This window comes from Maylandia zebra, linkage group LG15, assembly GCF_041146795.1.
Source record: "Maylandia zebra isolate NMK-2024a linkage group LG15, Mzebra_GT3a, whole genome shotgun sequence".
Classification (NCBI taxonomy): Eukaryota; Metazoa; Chordata; class Actinopteri; order Cichliformes; family Cichlidae; genus Maylandia; species Maylandia zebra.
This window is the reverse complement of record NC_135181.1, coordinates 30,353,193-30,373,669: the sequence shown is the minus strand read 5'-3', so window position 1 is coordinate 30,373,669 and position 20,477 is coordinate 30,353,193. Positions and strand designations below refer to the sequence as shown.

The following is a 20,477-nucleotide window of genomic DNA, read 5'->3' as shown; positions in this document are numbered from 1 at the left end:
AGCATATCCACGACATCTTTCCAGCTGCTCATTTCACAAAACTATAATTTTAGAAACCAACATATTATCAAATATCATAGTTTCTATTTTGTCTTTCAACAAGAGGTTTGTATACTCCTGTTTTCCTTCATGTGCAGCTTTGCTTATTCTCTTTGGACTTGCCCCCAGGCTCCTTATTTCTATTGTTTGGATTTTGTGAATGTACTGGTAATTTCAACAATTAAAGGCTCACTTTGAAGTCATCCTTGCGTTTGTGTGCCTGCATTAAACACTCACTCCAGCTTTAAATATGACACAAACAGAAATGTTTATTTTTGCTTCTGTAATACCTTTTTCATATTGATCACTATGAATGAAAAAGTAAAAACAAGAACTTGAAAAATAATTGGACCAAGAATAAAAAAGTTACATAATTCACAAAGGGTTTTTTTTTTTCCTGGGAAAAACTTGGTTAATTAAAACAAACATAACTTTTTCAGCTTCACTGAAATACACAGAAGGCCGATAAATGATCCATGTCCATCTGAGGACAGGATGTTGCTGTGGTGCAGGAGTAAGAGTACCTGAGTACATGAACAACAGGAAGACCGACACACAGGTGATCGTTTAAATTAGTAAGCCCTTTTTAATTCAGTTTGCTTTGCTATATAATATTGCTTAAATTTGTTTTTCTAAATCAGCATCTATATTATATGTTTATTTACTTTGACTTATGACTAAGCTACATAAAACTGTACTTTTTGATTTTGTTGCATTTGAGTTATTTTAACTGCTAGGGCTAAATAAAGGACGTGTTATCTCATTAATTCAAACCCAATGTCATATAAGCTGTCTCGCATAATAATGTTGACGTATGACAGTTGAACACAATATAATCCATAACGAGATGAATAAAAGAGATATATTGCTGACTGGGGTAAACAACCATTTATTGAACATGTCAGTGTGGAAACACTGGGTTTTCTCCACACCCTTGCTGGGAAATCAGAAAGCTCTGCTTCATTCATGTGGCACAATGAGGGGGCACAAAAATCAAAGTAAACTGCGCTTAAACTGAATCTGACATAGCTAGAAAGATGAGGAAAAAAAAGACAAGTTATCTTCATTGCCCATCTTTTTCTTCCCTTTCAAAACTAAAAATTTATGGAAATGTCTTTAAAGAATTCAAGGTGCCAAAGCTGCTTACACAGCAGCTAATGTTGTTCCACCCCTACACGGATCTTACATTTAACTTACACCATTAGGGATGTGATCATGCCTGTAAAGGAAAGGTGGACAGTGAAACTTAAAAAACAAAAAACAAATCCTGAAAATATATACAGTATATATCTATAGCTTCTCTGGCAGCATTAAACCAGTGTAAGCAGCCAGATCCAGCTCCCCACATTCCCGTTTTACAGACTCGTCCCACTCTGATGTTTCTATTCTCTCAGCAGCACCACCATGTCCTCTGAACTCAGTCCGAGAGCTCCAAAACTTTAGCTCTTCAAGAGCATTTTAGTCCGTCTCCATGGCACCACTGTGCGTCTCCTTGGACACCATGAGTCTCATCAGCTTCCCATGGAGCTTTTCAATCTTCTTCACGTCCTGGGCCTGGTCTGTCTTGTATTGTAAACACTGTAAAGATGGAGAAGACACCAAATGAAGGCAGTTACAGCATGAAAACTACAGGTTTTTACGGTTTTATAGTAGTGATTAAGTAGTCACCTAAATGATAGAGTTACATTGTTGCTTTCTTTTGGTGGTGCACACCTTTTTGTAAATCAATAATTGCTTGATACAGAGTTACATTATTTTGGCATATGTACACGGTTCTACACTCAATGCCTTTTTAAAATAAATCTTACTATAATTATGTGACAAGAACACAATCAGCATCTTCTTAGCTCATGGATGAAATCCAAACTTCAATTAGACTGTAACTGGTCACAGAAGTCATTGTTATGCTTTGTAGCCTTGTGTAGCAGCACCACAGCTCTCCACTTGAGCAAGACCCACCATCAACAACAATATTCCAACACATTGGAGCTGGGGTTGGGTTTACAACCATGAGAGGTGAGCCTTAAGAGAGCTCAGCAACATCCAGGAACACCACACCACCACAACTAATTAAGCCAGCACCAAGTACCCAGGGAAGACCCGCACAGACACAGGGAGAACATGCAATCTCCACAGAGAATGAACCTAGCCAGGATTCAAACCAGGGACATTTTTGCTGTAAAGTTACAGTGAAAACAACCAATTCAGGTCCCTGGCTGGTCAACCGGTGCATCTCTAGAAAACATCAACCAAACAACACGCACTATGACACAGCTGTGCTTGATGTGTTGGTTACCAAACAGCCCCACTTATATTCTCATATGAATAATACTAGACTCAAAGCAGTCTTCACCATGTATCACAACCCAAAAATTAAAGATATTAATTCCAGTCCAAAGATCCATTAATTACTTTATACAAACTGTATGCGATGATTTACAAAGGGTCATTCCAATTTCAATACAAATTTCATGGCCCAAGTAAAGGCTTGTCTAGCCACTTTCAAGTCATTTGTTTCCACAGGCAATAATAAAATATGGCTCTCTCAAAACTTTATCTCAAAAGGATAAAAGCCTGAAATTTTCACTTGTTTTTCTTTACACAGAGCTGAATCAGGACCTGTAATTTGTGACTGAAATATATAAAAACAAATGCCAGTACTGGCTAGTTGAAAACTATAAGCAGTCCTGTAAAGTACCATATATGAGCACACATTAATAATAATACAAAATAAATACATAAATAAAAACCTTCACATTGAGAAGTACTTATAACTGAAATCATTATTTTGTTAAATATATGCATATCCTTCATTTTTCAAGACCCACGTTGTAAGCAGCATGGTCAAGAAGCACTCTCATATTTCAGATTATGCTATCTATCTATGCGCACACACACAAACTTTTGCAGCGTTCATTCATGCAGTCAGTATATCGAATGCCTGTGGCAGTTGTGGCACTAAGATTAGGGCTGGGTTATACTTATACATCAGACTGCAAGTTATGCCATGTCGACATGGCAACTTGGCTTTGCAAGACTACTTATGTGGAATAACTTACTAAGCCATTTTTCGTAACTTTTAATTGTTTTGCTATATTTACTTTTCAAGATCAATTCTACCTGCCACTTTGAGACTTATCGCCCTGAAGAAGTCTTGTAATTAAGATTACATTTAAAACTCCTACTGGCAAGCAGGGATCAGGAAATTACAAGTTAAAAAGTATTCTACGTGTTTTATTTTGTATTATTGTGAAATACAGCTAGACACCACTCACAAGCTGCTGCTCAGTGGCTTTTGCCATGTGATATTTGTATTATTAGTGTGTGCTAAAATATGGCACTTTAAGTGCTTAATTTATTCATTTTTTATAACCAATGCACTTTAAAAAAAAAAAAAAAAAAAAAAAAAAATTTTATATATATATATATATATATATATATATATATATATATATATATATATATATATATATATATGGGGTGCAACGATACACAAAATTCACAGTTCGATGTTTTTTTCCATACAAAAAAATGTTCATGCCATTGAACAAAAATGTTCAAAGGCATGAAAAACAATTTGTCATTTCTTAAAATTATAAATATATATTTTAACTCAAAAGTACAGTTTTTAAATTTAATGTTGCTGAAACAACAAAGTAATAAAAAAAAAATACATCTCTCTGATCGACAAATCACTCATCTTTGGAAAAGAGAGTTTATTACAGAGAAATGTCTCTTTCCAAAATAAAAGCTATACTATACGCTTCTTCTGGGCTATATTCTCAGCAGCATATTAAACATATCAGGTCCCCATAAGGAGAATCATGTGCTAACGGCTGTCTAAATGACTCGGGTAAAGTTAGTAGCATGCTTGCTTGTTGTTTTTGTCTGCTTCCACTTGTCTTTGCACTAGGATGATGTCGGAGTAAATGTGCAGTCATATTCGTTGTGTTCCCACTAGTGCTGTCAGCGTTAATCTCGTTGAAATGACGTTAACGGCACAACACGGCAAATATCCGTTAACGAGCTACCGCGGATCGCCTCGTGCGTGGGGCTGGACGGCCAACACGTTAACGAGCAAACTGCGCTAACGCACTAGTTCCCACCAATGTAATAGAGCATTGCGTGGCACATCCAACATACTGTTTTACTTTTGTCCATGACGCGCTTACCTTCAGGGTCATACGTCACATGAAAACCAAAATAGTTCCAAACGCCTGATCTGAATGAGGGTGGGGGAGGTTCAATTTGCCATGTTGCAAGGAGAGCTTAACTTCTGTCTGCTAGCTTGCCCTGCGCTCAGTGAATCTGCGTTCGACTACTCCGCCTAGGCTGCACTGTCGAGCACAGATCCACTGAGCGCTCAACACAGACAGCATAGTCAGAAGGAAAGTTGATAAAATAGATTAAAAATTTTGTATTGTTCGATACATATGCGTACCGAACCGAAAGCACTGTATCGAACGGTTCAATATCAATACGAGTATCGTTGCACCCCTAATATATATTATAATATAACATAAATATATATATGTGTGTGTGTGTGTCCTAAAGTACAGAGTATGTTTCAATCCTGTACTAAGAAATATCAAAATGAAAATTTCCAGCTTTTATCTTTAATAGTTTTAATAGTTTGAGATGTTCATGTTCAAACATTGAAATTTGAGGCAAAGTGCACAAACATGCTAGATGGAGATGTTGAGCAGAAGGCTCACAGTGATTTGAGACTGAATTAATCATATGCCATTACCTCACTTAAAGAAAAAGTGGACAAAGTGGCATGATAATCTACATACTGTCATTTTCTCCTGTGCCTAAGAACCATTTAAGCCTCTTTACCCTGATTTTATATGAATTTATGGATAAATGATTTTAAAACGAAATTAAATCTAAGAACTTTCTTAGCATTTTGACAATGGGATCTACTCCAAGTATTAAGAAAGTTTGTGAATATAGGGCTAGATGCCAATATTATAAATCTGTAGTCTTCTCTAAAGATGAGTTTACCCGCCAACCTTCCAAAAGAATTCATAGAAGTGAAGAATTTGGGATATCTGGAATATAATGCAGCCAGGTCATTAGACATTGGGTATCACTGTCAAGTAAGCCTAATATTTCTACCATAAAATGAACACGGAAAAATCCAGCGCAACACAGGAAGAAGAAAAACAGCTAAAATGGTGTATCCCCCTCCCACTGCTCACACTTTATTACACAACAAAACGTAAAATATTACAGGAGCTTTATTAAACAAAAAAAGAAAAAAAAAACTCGCAGCTGCTAGCCTGCTTGTGTTACTCTGCTACACGTTACGATTTAGCCTCACACAAACTAGTACCAGCAGACTCAGAAAACAAAGAGAGAAGTTTCTGGCTGCTCGTCCAAAAAACAAGTTTTAAGAGCTTTCTCAAGAGAACCTCTCATATTTCACTGGCTGGTACAAACAATTCCACGTTTTTTCCTCGGTGTACTTACCACAGCATTGTCAGTCACTTTAATGCACAGGTTTCCGTCGCAGTGTCTGTATTTTAGAACCACTCTGACCTGAAAAAAAGAAATAACATAACAAAAATGTTCAGAATTTAACATGAAAAAATATCGAACCACCAGTCAGCACAGTCACGTCGCTAACGTGCCATTTAGCTAACAGGCTATCCAGTATGGTACTTATTAAATAAAGCGTTATTACCTTCATTGGGTCTGTCAGATACAGTTTTTCTGCTGCACGGGCGAACTCCTCCCACGTCTGATAGTAAGGCATTGTTTTCACAAATACAATACTAACAAAAGCAGAAAACAAGTTTGAATCGGATGTTCGCGTTTGCTAACTTCGGAACACCACATCAGCAGCAACGTGAGTACAACCAATCAGACCGAAGAGACCACGGCGCGAACCCATATCCGGTATGCGCATTCAAAATAAAAGCACAAGACTTGAACTTACTGAAAAATCACAAAAAAAGGTAAGAGTACCGTAAATCGAGCAGTGCTCCCTTACAAGCTATTAAAAGAGACGACGAACTGAAATACTGACTTGATAGAAATCCTAGACCTGATTAGACCTTTGATCTTTTAAGCCTGAAACTCTGATTGGGACCTGGCATTTTTGTTTGTTTGTTTTCTTTGGGAGGGGGGGGTCTCTGTATGTTTGTTTGATCGTGTCATTTCATTCATCTGAAGGTGGCAAAATTCCCTCTGAATAAATAAGGGCCTTCAAAAAAATTATGTGCTGTGAACACAGGCCATAGAAAAGAAAAATCCAACACTGAGGGAAATCAATGTCACTAATGGAGCAGAGAGAAAATAAAATAATGTAGACTAATAGAAATCATCTAACGCCTAACTCTTGTGTCTTGGGGTGAGTTTAGTCAGAAAGATATGATTATATATGTATAAACAGCACTAGCAATGAAATATTACAAAGTTTTAAAACATTTACATTTAATTTAAGCCTTCAAAATTAATGTTTCATCAAGATACGGCCACATGATATAGGCTGACCTGAAATGCAAGATGAATAAATTGATATAACATACTTCCTCAATGAGCCTTTTTTAAACAGCGGTTTAAAAAGATTAAGTTAAAAGAAAACACATAACAAATAGCTTATTTAAGCAGAATGGTATAAAAGGCAATAAGAGGCAGACACGTTTGTTGATAAGGCACAAACCTGAAATTTCATTAAATGCAATCAAATAAAATCAGCATACACTTAAATTTTTGAAAACTTAAGTAATAACATAACACATGACAAAGTAAATAGATATTTCGAATTCAACAAAGCAAAAGTAAGCAGTTACGCAGAGTCATATAGAACAGTTTTTAATTTGTTTATTTATTTGTGTATTTATTTACACTGTACACTTTATGGAATGTCATACACTAGTTCAGTAACGTAAATATTGCCTCTCGTTTTTCTGAGCAGTCGGGATGGTTTGTTTTGCTTTTGTTTTGAAATTGTACACAGGCCCAGACCCGGAAATGTTACTGTGCTGTAAAGCGTGGGAATGCCTTTATGTCGCCTCCAAGTGGTTGTGGTTAAAGACGACTAAAATAACAAAATATGTATATCAAAATTTAAAATCATACACCCCAAGTATTTAGAATATTGAACGGCAGCAAAGTAAAGTACTTAAGTAATAATAATACAAATAACAATAATAATAAGAAATGAAAAAAATGAGGACATGCTCATTATGTAAATTTCAAGTAAAAAATATTATATGTTGAAAATGAGAAATTATTATTATATTTTAAACATATGTGATCATTTTAAATGTGGCTGTTAAATTAAAAGAGAAAATCACAATCACAACACAAAGTTTTAAAGAAATGAACAATTTCATCCAGAGTGATACATATTAATTACAAACACAAAGGACAGGAACGAGAAACGAGCACTAATGTAACACTACTCCTTTTTATCAGTTAAGTAGAGTTTCTAAATTATTTACACATGACTGCACTCTTTGATTTACACATTACACATAACACATAAAAAGAGGGTTACACCTTCACACTATTGTCACATAAATGTCAGAGTTGGGGTGTGAAGTGAACCCAACTACATGAAATAGAATCTCTGGGTGTTTGCTATTAATTTGTTAAGATTAGTGGCAAAGAACCAGTTAGGTTTTTTTCTTAACTTAATTAGTTAAGAAAAAAAAGCATAGCAGCAGGAAAAATACCTTATAATTGAAGCAGAGCAAAAACAAAAACAAAAAAACCCCAAAACAAAATAAAAAAAACAAAACTCAGGAAACTAAACTGATGCCCAGAGAAACAAACAGGGAAAAAAGAGACAACTGCACTGAGACAAAGACTGACAAGATGACAGATAAAAGAAAACAGAGGAAGGCAAAGGATATAGGAAGCAACATATATGGAAACCCCGAAGGAACTAAACACACAAAAGTCAAAGTAGCAAATGGACCAAGAATGACAAAACAATGGTTTGCAAATTAACACAAAAAAACAACCTTAACAGTCACTGTGAATCCTCTGAGGTCCAAGAAACCCCAATTCTTACCCAGGGCTATCACAGTATGTAATTTTTGTTTTTATGAAATTGTTCTCTCATGTCTTCACAACCAGGGAGCAAAGAAAATAACAATTTTAACTGAAACACATCTAAATCTTCTCACGTTTTCCCTATAAATTTAGGGTTCCATTTATGACTTACTGTCTTATAGCAGGGGTGGGGAACTCCAGGCCTCAAGGGCCGGTGTCCTGGAGGTTTTAGATATAACCGTGGGTCAACATCCCTGATTTAAATGATTAGTTCATTATGAGTCCTCTGGAGAACTTCAAGACATGTTGAAGAGGTAATTTGGGCATTTAAATCAGCTATGTTGGATAAAGGACACATCTAAAACCTGCAAGACACCGGCCCTTGAAGCCTGGAGTTCCCCATCCCTGTCTTAGAGCTCAGAGGATTAGGACTAATAAGTACCAATGCACCTAAGGTACTAGAAAAATATTTTAGTGAAGTAAGTGTGGAAAAGAATTACAGTACCCAAATACAAAGATGTTTTTTAACACTGGCAGAATGTTGGTAATGTTGTGGAGATCATTTCATGGTCTCCACACTAGATGGCAGACAGAGTTCACTGGCATCTGGGGTGAACTTTAGAGACCTAATGAGCGCAGAAGAAAACTGATGCAACAAAACTGAGTTCAGATCAGGCTGCTTGCATCAGGATTTGGATGGTGCCCTTTTGCCTTTGAGCAGTTTGCAGTGAGAGTATGCTTCATTTGCCTCAGATCTAATGACATTTACTGCTTCATTGTGTTAGATGTCACAACAACAGAGCTGGTGAGGAGTGGGCGTTGTGCTGATGGTTCATTCATCATCGGTGAGTCAGTCACAGCTCAGTCACTCGAGTGGATGACTTGTATTGATTTCGGATTTTAGGATGGATGGTGCTAGTGTTTCGACACATACACACCCACGGGGACTCCATCCTCACAGAAGAACACAGCGACAAGACCCTTCATGAACAAACTGATAAAACACAGGCTTTTAGCACGAAGAACCTGCATCTCAGAGGCAACATTGCAAACTATAGCTGCCTCTAATGTTGTGGTAAAAGTCTGTTTGTCCTTTCCACTACATACAGTTTGATAATGATATTTCTAGGAAGCTGTTAGATGTCCTAGAAGAGGATAATAGAATGTGTAATCTGTTATGTTTTGGGATTTGCCACCTTGTACTTGCAGTCTACAAGAACTATAGAGTCAGGTCTTGAGTCAGGTCTTTCCCTTCGGCTATAAAACCACAACGACACACAGGAGTGGTTTGTGCACTTATACGATTCAGGGAGGAGGAGGATCTCCTTCAGCTACATAAATAAATAGTCCTTTCAGTTTTGTGGACTAACTGATTCAGCCTCACCTCTGATAAGCTTCTTTCAGCCCTTTTGTGTGTCAGTAGCTTACAGGACTTCACTTGATGATGGACATGTGATATATCCCACACACATATGGCTGAAATTCAAGCAACCAGTTAAAATAGAAACACTCGCTGTGGCTGCGGATCTGTAATGGTGACAACAGGATGACAATTTTGCTTCTCACTGACTTGCACATTAATAATCGTCAGGGATCAGCAGTCAGCGTTTTTACCACACCAGCATGAACTCTCACATCAGTCCACTCACACATAAACACACACCCGCAGTAGAGAGAGTGACCAGCAGTAAATCACACAGTTTGTGTCAGGCACCACCTGTGGCAGAACATCAGCTGTCTGTGTTTCTGACACCTGTTTGTCTTTGTGGGGAGGGCTACAAGTTGTTTTTGTGTGTGTGTACTTGAAAGTAAAACCCTCAAATGTATTTTCTCAGTCAAAGACATTAATAAAAATTCCCATCAGAGTAGGGAGGGATTCTTTATGAGACAAAGCCTGTTAAAAGCTTGAGAACCACTGAATCACACTAAAGTCTGAATGTTTCCAGCTTTCATTTTACAGTGTGTTCAGAAAGCATTCAGACCCCTCCCCCGAAATATCACATTTACATAGTCTTTGGCAAAAACACACCGACACATTTGTCTTGATCATTGCTGAGATGTTTCTACACCTTGATTAGAGTCCGCCTGTGCTAAACTCAATTGATTGGATGCGATCTGGAAAGACACACAGCTCTCTATAGAAGGTTTCACAACTGATTATATATATGAGAGCAAATAACAAGCCCAACAAGCGGGGGGGGGGGGGGGGGGGGGGGGGTATAGTGAGAGAGATGACCAAGGACCTAATGATCACTTTGACTAAAGGACAGAAGAAGAAGACCACATGGATAACTATCACTGGAGCTCTCCATTGATCTAGGCTTTATGACTAATAAGCAATATAATTCTAGCTGTGAAATAAATGTATGCAGTGAAATGTACAATGCACAACCCTGAAATTTAGTGACGGAAACATGTAAGTACAGTGAAAGCACTTCACAAAACTTGTGACATGGTGTAACTCAGCTCATAACCTTAGCGCGTCGGAGCAGCATGCCTCATGCGATAGAGCGGCTGTGGCGTGCAAGACCTCTGTCTGGTTGAGCATTTGGAGCCTTGCTACCAAACCGGCATTTCATCTCCGAGAAATTTATCCCAGAGAGAAGTAAAGCAAGTGTGTAAGTTCATTTTGGAATGTCTGTAAAGCATTCCCACGTTAAGCATAATAACAACGGATATATGTAGCGACTGCCCCTCATTCTCTCCCTCCCTCTCCTGTTGCTACTTCAATGATCAGCTGATCGGCTTTTCTGTCGTGAGTCCGTCTCTCTTGCTTGTTTTTGGCCCACTTTGCACCAGAAAGAGGAAACCAGCGGCTGAACAACAGCAGCACGTTTAAGCTTGATAAGCTGTTGTTAGAATTTATTTAATATTAGTTTCTACACCAGGATCCTTTTCTACCTAGCTGACGGCTGGTAACTGTGCAGGGGCGGATCTAGCAAAGTTTTGCCAGGGGGGCAGGTAGGGCATTAACAGGGAAAAGAGGGGTACTAAGAAATACTTATCTTTCTTATTCTCGTCTAAAACGTCTAGCTTTTAATAAATAATTATCTGAATCTTACACCCAAAGTTTTAATCTGATGTAAAATGTATAGAATGACGAGGCAGAGGGTGGGGGGGTGGTTCCTTGTTTTTTTTTTTGCTGGGAGTTTGCAACCCTATTAGTTAGGTTGTTTAATATTTCTGCTAAGTACTCTTTAAAATGCCAGAATAGGGAGGATGGTGTAGGTTTAAGTTTATTAGATTGATCATTATTGTCAGTAGCAGTTTTCGATACGAGCGACACGGGCGGTTGCCCGGGCGGCATCGTGGTGGGGGGCGGCATCACGCCCATTTACTTGTACTCATGCTGCCCGACGTCATGCCAGCGCATATTGGGAATGTCACAGGCACCGATCGGTTTTCTATCGCCCATTTGCTGGGAGTAAGGGCGCCCTCGTTTGCGTAGTGCGCCTGCTGCTTGCGGCACAGGGAGAAGAGGGCGGGGCGGCGGGGGATTCTCTGGCTGGCTGGAGCAGCATCTAATAACCAACCCGCAAAATAAAACTAAATAAAAACAAACCAAACACGAAAACAACAGACATTTTAATACAGACTTATAATTTGCACCGCTGTTTTTTCAAAATTCCATATGCGCAAAGTAAGCGCGAGAGCCCTCGGTGCGCCTGCTCGCTGCTGAAGTCAAAGTAAACTTTATTGTCATCTCCGCTACATACAGTCCAGGATATAGAGAGACGAGGCTCCAGTTACAACAGTGCAAGTAAACAAACAATAAATATAAGAAGAGTAAGAAAATAAATATACACTTTAGGACTTTTGGTAAAGGGATCAATAACAATTTAAAATTTATATTTGATGATTTAAAGTCTCACACACAAACCGTCGAAAGGGGAGGGGGGGCCCTGCTGCTTCCAAACAGAGCACATTTCATTTATAATGTTGTAAATCCAAGTCCATTATGTATTCATGATTTGAATCCTGGGTTGTGCGAAATCCCAGAAATAAACCCTAGACAAAGTGATTCTGTGAACTAAGGTGTAGGTCTATTAGGTTATGTTGTGGTGATCCTCGGGTTGGGGGGTGATTGTTCATACTGGAGTGCAAAATTAAAACCAATGGAAGATGGACAAGAAAAGTTCAAAGCCATCAGGTGCTCAGTTTAGAAAAAAGAGAAAAGAAGAGGAGGAGAAAAGAGCAAAAGATACAGGTAAGCAGATGTCATGGCAGGTCATCCTGAAACAATCAGAATCAGAATATTTAACAGTAACAGACTAAACTCCAAACATTATGTAACATTATGTTACAGATTTTACACATTTAAGAAATAGCACTAATATATATATATATATATATATATATATATATATATATATATATATATATATATATATATATATATATATATATATATATAAAAATTGCCCACTCGCCCCCGTAGGTGGTCAATCCTTCAAGCTGGCAGAGGGGGTGTTCGCCCAGGGCACCGAACAGCCTAGGACCGCCACTGAGTATTGTTGAACAATTAAATATTTTGGGTGCAGTGTAGTTTTTGCATACAGGTATAACAGAATTGCTTTAGTTTAAAAGAAAACACAAAAGCTTGACTATGACCTTATACAAAATGCAGCAAGATGTTAAAAAAACTGTTTTATTGATTAAAAAATACACTATATCGGATTCATATCGGTATTGGCAGATATCCAAATGTATGATATCGGTATCGGTATTGGACATAAAAAAGTGGTATCGTGCCATCTGTAGTTTAAACCACTCAGACTGTGACCAAACATGATTCTGTGGTTTGATTAAACTTTGTGGCCTCAGTTCTAAATATTATGTCTGAAGGGAAACCAGGCAGAGCTTATGACCTACTCAATATCATCCCTACAATGAAGTATGGTGGCATCATGGTGTCTGGCTATTTTTCAGCAGAAGGGACTGGAGACTAATTAGGGTTTAGGGAAAGCTGAAAGTAGAAAAGTACAGAGACATCCTCAGTGAAAACCTGTTCCACATGTGGAACAGGTTTTCACTGAGGATGTCTCTGTGACAATTACTTGAAGGTTCACTTTCCAACATGACAATGACAACACAGGAGTGGCTTAGGGACAACTCTACGGATGTCCTAGATTAGCCCAGTTACTGACCTGAACTCTATTGAACATCTCTGTAGAAACCTGACAATGCCGACTTTCATCATCCAACCTGACAAAACAAACAATAAGAAGAAAAAAGTTGGGAAATAAATGTACAATGGTTGTTGCTTGTTTACTTTACTACTGTTTTCAGTTAGACTGACTAACATAATTACATAATTAAGACTTACATGTTAGTTATCAAGGGCATGAGTAAAATGTTGTGAATGTGTGTAAATCATAATGAAATCCATTTGAACTATTGTCTATAAGTGTGGAAATTAAGATAAAGAACAACGGAGTGTTATTAAAGACATAACCAACTCCTTACAGGAACCAGTCAACGCAGAAACACTGAAAAAGTTATCCACCTCAGTTGTCAAGGGCAACCTGTACGTGCGACGTCTGACAAGCTGCGTAAATTGCTGCATTCAGGTACAGTGCGACATAACCAACTTATGCCGGCTCGCATGAAAAAAAGGCAGCAAGCCGGGTGCTGTTGCCTGAGTTATGTTTCGAACTACATTAGCCTTCTGTTGTGTTTTTCCAAAATAAGCTTCATTTTATAAAAGGTACAATACATGAAGAAACCTGGACCAGTCCTAGATTGAAATGCATTAGAGGTTTCGACGACAGCAAAGTTGGTGGTAGAACACATAACTTGCAAGTGAAGAAAGGTTATTAAAACGTTATTTTGGGGCAAACATTTTAAACAGTTTTATTACATACGTGCTGATGCTAGACATGCCGATTTTTGTCCATGATGTAACCATTTAAATCAAAGTTCGTTTAGAAAAACTGCCCCAATAAGTGCCTGAAGGAGTTTCAAGACGAAAGGCAATACTTTTCTGTAGACACACCTGGCGCTGGTAAAATTCATTTTTTGTTTGTTTGTTTTAGGGAAGGGGGCATATTTATTCCCGAGAAACTTCAGAGTAGGAGTTTACAGCGGGTCCTTAAACGCAGCACATGTTGCGGCCAGCAGCCAGCGGCAGCAGACCGGTATCCGAGCGGCACAGCGCCGCATCACATAGAGCTGAGTGCGTCAGAAACAGCCGAGAAACGCTGCGATTCTCCGCTTTAGTTCCCAGTGATTCAGTGCCAGCAGCGGAGCGGCGATGCTCTAGAACATGTAGGAGTCGACTGTTTCTTTTTAAGCCACCATTTTCTTTTTTCTTTTCCTTTTTTGTACTTTTATCGGATAGCCCGCAAACTGTGAAACATCTTGTCACGCCGTCGTCGGGAGTCCCCATTCATCTTAGGTCGCTTGTATCGTTGAACCGAGCAGCGAACTTTGGTGAAAACTACACAGCAACTCAGCCGTCGTCGTTATTCGAAAGACTCTGTGACATATTTGGCCTGACACCACTTTCACCATGAGGTAGGAAGCCCCTGTCTTCATTCTGAAATAGTGTGAGAGGAGTGAGTGTTTTTTTTTTTTGGGGGGGGGGAAGAGATGAAACAATGAAAACTACAAAATTACGCCAACTTTGCTTCCATAACGGCTTGTATCGAGTAACCGGTGCGCGCCTGCTTGCAGTGCCGTGTTCGCCTTATTAGAGGGTGTTTGTTTGTGGTCAGGTTTTATTAACGCCAGCAGGCGCGCTCAGTTGAATCTGAATTTGTGCTGCATTTGTGGACGTGCATGGGTTTGGAATGGCGCTCGCTTATTCCTCCTGCTGCTGCTACTCCCACTCTGCATGAGAGAGGATTATCTTTCAGCGGTGCTGCTGATGGGGTGGCATTTATTTGATGCCACATCATGATTGTCACACACGCGCAGAGAAGCACACAGAGAATGGCTGGTAAATAAACGCTAGCTCCATAGACACCCAGCCTGAGCGAGTCTGGTGGCAGATGGCGAAGACATATGATAGCTGCTTAAACACATAGTGCAGTTCTGACATGTGTCATGAACTCGGGAGGACACGGGTTTGACAATGTTCGTGCAGCATGTTGGATGTACCACCTGACAAAACCATCATAGCTTACCATGTGTGGCTGTTATGTAGCGTGGATGAAGTCTCTGTTTTCCATTAAAACATGATATCTTCTGAAGGGAAAGCCTATTCGTGCAGATACTTTGAACGGCTGCTTATTCTATGGAGGTCTGTTTTTGTCCAAATTATTTTCGGATATCTATTGTGCAAATTGTATTTGCATCCTTTCAACTTTACTTCACTTATGGCAAAACACTTTTTGACAAGCAGGTTGTGCTTGATGGTGTCTCTTTTGACACAAACATGTGTCAGTGCTTGTTTAATGTGGAGGGAAGACCCATCCCACACTGTGGTGTTTGGTGGTGACATAACAACGTGGGCTTTTGTGTAAGGAAAAAAGGGGAATGTTGAATGATGTACAACATAGAAACAGATGGTAAGAAATCTTTTAAACCCATAGAGGAAAAAGTTGAATGAATTCTGTTAGTAGTGCTGTGATGTGGTGACCACAGTGATATTCAGTGACAGCAAAATAATCGCTGACGAGTCTCAAGTTAAATGTTTCTCAACTCCAAGGTGAGCATCTGAAGTGACTAGAAATTACTATTACTAATGATAGAATCAGATGAAAATGGGCTCTAGTTTTGTCTCATTCATTTGGCAATAAAAACACTGCTTATGTTTGGAGAAGGGAGTAACTTACAACACGGTGGTGGGACTATTATGCTGTGGGAACGCTTCAGTGTGTTTGGAACTGGGAATCTCATCTAGAAGGAAATATGAATAAAGAAGGACATGTGAAGATTTTAAAAGAGAACCTCAAGCAGTCAGGAGCAAAAGTGGGTCTAGATTATCGCTTTAGTCAGAGAAATGACCCAAAACATATGCAACTTCTTGTGAAGAACCATCATCCGTAGTGAGTGTCCACATGAACAAAATTTCAGCCTCATATAGAGCTGAGTGTGGGAGTGAAAATGAATGCTGTGTTACTTTACTCTTTCTGGGGGTCATGATGTACAATGCATTTCTTGTGGCCTTATTTTCCACGATTTGGTGTAACATTGTTGCACAAGCCTTGAGGTTCCTGAAATGCCTCCTGCATGAGCAGCCACACTGTAATGTTACCACCAAAGTGTCAAGGTCTAGTACTGGCCTTGTTTAGATACATCATGCATGAAAGCTGTATTCTTTTTATTTTATTTTTTTTTGTATTTTAAAATTTTTTTTTCTTCAGTTCATGTAGAGCTGCCATCTCCACAGGAATGTGTCCAGAAGAAGTGTTGGATTTACTTGATTCTGTTTGACATGGCTAACATAGCACGGCAATGTTTGTCAGACATTTCCTGTTGCGTGTTTCATTTGTGATGCTCACATTCATCCAGACAAAGCTCAGTGTCAAAACCGCTTCTGTGGACATTTGAGATCTTTATTTTACTGTGTGTGTGTGTGTGTTAAGAAGTGAGACATGCAGTGTGCAGGAGGCCTGCCTCTTTAAAGAAAACCCTTAATTGAAGCCAGCTGTTGGAATCTCTCTGTAGGCCAAACTGTGGTTAACAATAGTTTTGGTTGTTTCAAAGAGCCGCATGTTGCGTCCGTGTCCCAGAATGGAAACCGCTAACTTCTCATGTCTCTCATTTTCCCATCCTCTTCCTCATATTTCTTAACAACTCCCTCATTAGTTGTTTTTAGTCTCTTATGAGCCCCTGAGCATGTCTTTTAAAGTACAAGGAAGGAGGAGCGCTGAAAATGAACATCACCAAACTGCAGATAGCAACAGAGAGAAATAAAGGCTGATGTAATTTTTAACACAAGTTGTTTTCAGAGGCAGAAATCTTGTTTAGAAGGAATGTATTTGTGTGTCTGTGTCATAGAACAGGTGTGTGGACGAGTGGCTGCCCCAGCTGCTTGCAGCTGACTCATGCAGGACACTTGTGTGGATCTGTTGTTGTTGGTTTGTTTTTTTTGTTTTTTTGTCCTTTCCTTGTCCCCCATGTGCCACATGGCTGTGACCACATGAACACCCCAAAGTTATTATCCCATTGAGTATTCAGTACATGCTCCTGGAGGTGAGTATTAGCAAGCCATTTTCAAAATTATCTCCAGCAAAGCGCTGTTCAATTTGTTCCAATCATCACAGCAAAGAAGGCAGTTTGATTATTTAACTCACAGCTGGGCGAAGGTGACGGTGGGTGGATGAGTTGACATTTATTTTTGCGCTAGCCACGTTGAAGGGTTCCCCACCCCCCCATTATATTTAAATTTACAATAAGATATAAACCTTTACAATATATATATTTTTTTAGATGACTAAACTTTTTTTTCTTTCTTTCATAAAACATTTTTGCTTTTAAAATGGTAACTGCTACTTTGCAGAGGCCAAGGAGACTTACTGAAAAACCCAAACTACTGACTGTCAATAAAGAAGTGAAAACAGCAAAGTCTGGAAATGCAGTAGTGCCTTGAACCTGCATTCTTTCCAACAGCCATCCAGGGGCTACTCTTGTGGTTGCAAAATGTAGTGAGATTGTGTAAAAGTATGAGTGTGCATTGTTCTTGGTTTCTCAGTCACATTCATCCTTTGCTTTTGATACCAAGGTTTAAAAACGGTGAAACTCAAGTCTTCAGAACATCAGTCCACAAACTGATTATATGGCTTTAGCAATCTTTTATATAGTGTCAATAACTCAGATATACAATATTAGCTTTTTAAAATTACAATACAATTTTATTTATTTAGCACGTTTAAAACCAGGGGATACACCAAAGTGCTTCACAGTAAAAATAACGGTAAATGATTACACTGAACAGTAAGTCATTAAAACAAGGTAAAATAGAGAAAGTAGAGAAAAGAAACAAAAAGCATTAGTAAGTAGAGAAAGGGAGAGATCATGATTATCCAGAGAAATGAGTAGCGATACAGCAATTAATGAGGTGAGAATTAGCAAATTAGAAAAGCCAGGTTGAATAGGTAAGTTTTCAAGTGTGCTTTAAAGGATTGAATGGAGTCAGAGGCACAAATGGTAGCAGGAAGACTATTCCAGAGGCAAAAGCACGATCACCCCTAGTCTTCAGACGGTGCCTGGGCTGGGCCAGAAGTAACTGACCGGAAGATCGTAAAGAACGGCTGGGAGTACAGAGACTGAGGAGGTCGGTGAGATAGCCCCTGACTATCTCACAGACCTTTGGTGAGATAGCATTTGAAAGTAAGCAGCAGAACTTTAAAATCAATACAAAATTTAATAGGCAGCCAATGTAAGTCAAACTTTCTAAATTTGCAGTTTAAAAAAAAAATACAATGAAAAGGTTATGTGAGTGGTTTGGTTTGTCTGTTTGTTAGTAGAACTTCTCAGAAAGGTGGGGAAATATAATTCCAGTTTAACCATAGGTGAGGTTAGGCCCAGTTTACAAGTGATAAACTTCAGCTAAACGGATTTCGGAATTATTTGAAGGATTCTTTACTGTTGCAAAATTGGGCATTTTGCGTCAGAACTTACCCAGTTTGATATCAATTAGTTACAAAATAAACAAAAAAAAGGATTGAGAGATGGTATTGATGACGTTAAAACGCCTATTGATTGTTTCACATCTATGTGTCACATCTATGTGTCATAAACTTAGTTTATGAGTTCTTAGTGAGGTGCGTGTGTGAATGCTGGATGTTTAGCAACATGGCCTCATCCTGACTCTTAAGGTAAAAGGTACCTGGTGAATGGTCCTTCTTAAACCATTAGGAGGAGACTTTATATAATGCTTGTCAGCTTATTCTTCCATGTTCTGTCAGGGCACACATACCACCGATGCCAGCTTATCTCTGGCTGTTTGATAAGCAGCACTGTAAGGGCGATGGGGGGCTGTGAGGCGTCACAGTAATAGTTCTTGACAACTGCTGAAGGGCCACGTGCCTCTGAGGCACTACAGGTTCACGCCACAGATGAATGGCAGGAGCTGAGGTCAGACTCCATGCAGCTTGGAACATTTTAATGTAAGTGTTGCACTGGAGGAACTGTTTATGAAGAGAAAAACACCCCCAGTCCCTCATGAGTTGAAGCTGGACTGCAGCCAGCTATGGTATCTAGTCCAAATGAGATATTAATGAGGTCATCCTAAGGCTAATTTGAAATTGGAATAAATGCAATACACTTTACGTTGACTTAAAAGACTGAAGACACAGTCACTGATTCTGGTCTCTTCTTTGGGTTTATCGTATCTCAGAGTGACAGAGTCAGGGATCCTTTCCTCGTCTTTACAGGTCAGATTAATAGATTTTCTGACAATAATATTACAAGAAGTCTAAGGAGCTTGGAAAGAAAAGCGTCTGGACTTCTTTAAGTTGTTGTCAGTTGTCTTAAAGAAGTCCAGACGCTTTTCTTTCCAAGCTCCTTAGACTACGATGACCTGGATGACTGAGAACCTTCACAGACAATATTACAAGAACTGTGATTTGATTACTTAATGGACACATAATGGCATCGCTCTCTGTTAATTTCAGCGTAGCAGTCTTTGTCCACAAATCCCAGGGATTCAGCCCCCCCTGTCTGTGCCCTATCGTAGAAATAAATGTGACCTCTAAAGGAAAGTGAGGAATTGGTAGCAAGCTCTGGAGGCACATTTGGCCTTATTCCCCTCTAATACACAAGCTGATCGCAACCTGGTTTTCAAAGTTGGAATTTTTCAAAGGCCTTGTCCAGACTGGAAGTACAATGGTGTGTCTGTGTCTTTTTTTTTTTTATGAACTTTTTGAACAGGCCATTAACTTTATAAATCTTCGGGATTGCTATTCCTGTATTATGGTTTCCATGTAAATGCAAGGACTGGTCCAAGTTTTCCTCCAGATGCAGAGTGAGGGCTGCAGAGCTGCTGATGTGACCTTGTGTTATTGTGATACCTGAATTGTCATATATTTTATATTCCTATAAAATGTTAGAAATCATTATAAACAGACCGGAAGAGTATAAGAGTATAATCTGACTATAAAACCGAATGTATAATGTTGTCTGTTTATTGATGGGGGTGAATTGAACTATAAAATGGGACAGGAGAATAAAGGTGTTGTGCCAGAACGATTTGCTTCTGAAGTTTTTGGGGAAGATTTTGATCTCCTGGCAGCTTGCCATCATCTGCCCCTCATGCTTTCTCTCTCCCCTTCACCTCTTTCTGCAGTTGCTGTCAGCCAGTCCATCCTTAATCTCACATTCTCATTTCTCTTCCAATCTGCTCCAAAAAGGCCCGCTTTGCAGTCCTCTCTGAGCCAGGACCCCCCCCCCCCCAAAGTTTTCATCCCTTTGACGTTCCAGACGAGTTTCATCCCTCATGACTGAGGTCTTATGTTTCGGCCGTCTACTGGATGGCTGTT

General features: G+C 39.1%; 2 protein-coding genes across 2 annotated transcripts in view; one reads left to right on the top strand and one right to left on the bottom strand.

Moving 5' to 3' along the window:
• Positions 1 to 912: 912 nt before the first annotated feature.
• Positions 913 to 5,938, bottom strand: srp9 (signal recognition particle 9). Its single transcript, XM_004566246.3, has 3 exons — positions 5,729 to 5,938; positions 5,515 to 5,583; positions 913 to 1,617 (listed from the first exon to the last, which is right to left on the bottom strand). The coding sequence occupies exons 1-3, from the start codon at positions 5,798 to 5,800 to the stop codon at positions 1,498 to 1,500; spliced, it is 261 nt and encodes an 86-aa protein (XP_004566303.1). The 5' UTR covers positions 5,801 to 5,938; the 3' UTR covers positions 913 to 1,497.
• An 8,209-nt stretch (positions 5,939 to 14,147) lies between these two features.
• enah (ENAH actin regulator) overlaps positions 14,148 to 20,477 on the top strand; it is a 151,415-nt gene continuing 145,085 nt past the window's right edge. Inside the window, exon 1 of the mRNA XM_076874278.1 lies at positions 14,148 to 14,565. Coding sequence (XP_076730393.1) covers positions 14,561 to 14,565 — 5 coding nt within the window. The 5' untranslated portion in view covers positions 14,148 to 14,560. The remainder of the gene's footprint in view (positions 14,566 to 20,477) is intronic.

What these genes read in the sequence shown, in the direction of transcription:
- srp9 (XM_004566246.3), bottom strand. Translation starts at nt 5,800, where the DNA reads ATGCCTTACTATCAGACGTGGGAGGAGTTCGCCCGTGCAGCAGAAAAA. An exon ending in ATCTGACAGACCCAATGAAG is followed by an intron (nt 5,584 to 5,728) that starts GTAATAACGCTT and finishes TCTTTTTTTCAG; the next exon opens with GTCAGAGTGGTTCTAAAATA. An exon ending in AAGTGACTGACAATGCTGTG is followed by an intron (nt 1,618 to 5,514) that starts GTAAGTACACCG and finishes CCATCTTTACAG; the next exon opens with TGTTTACAATACAAGACAGA.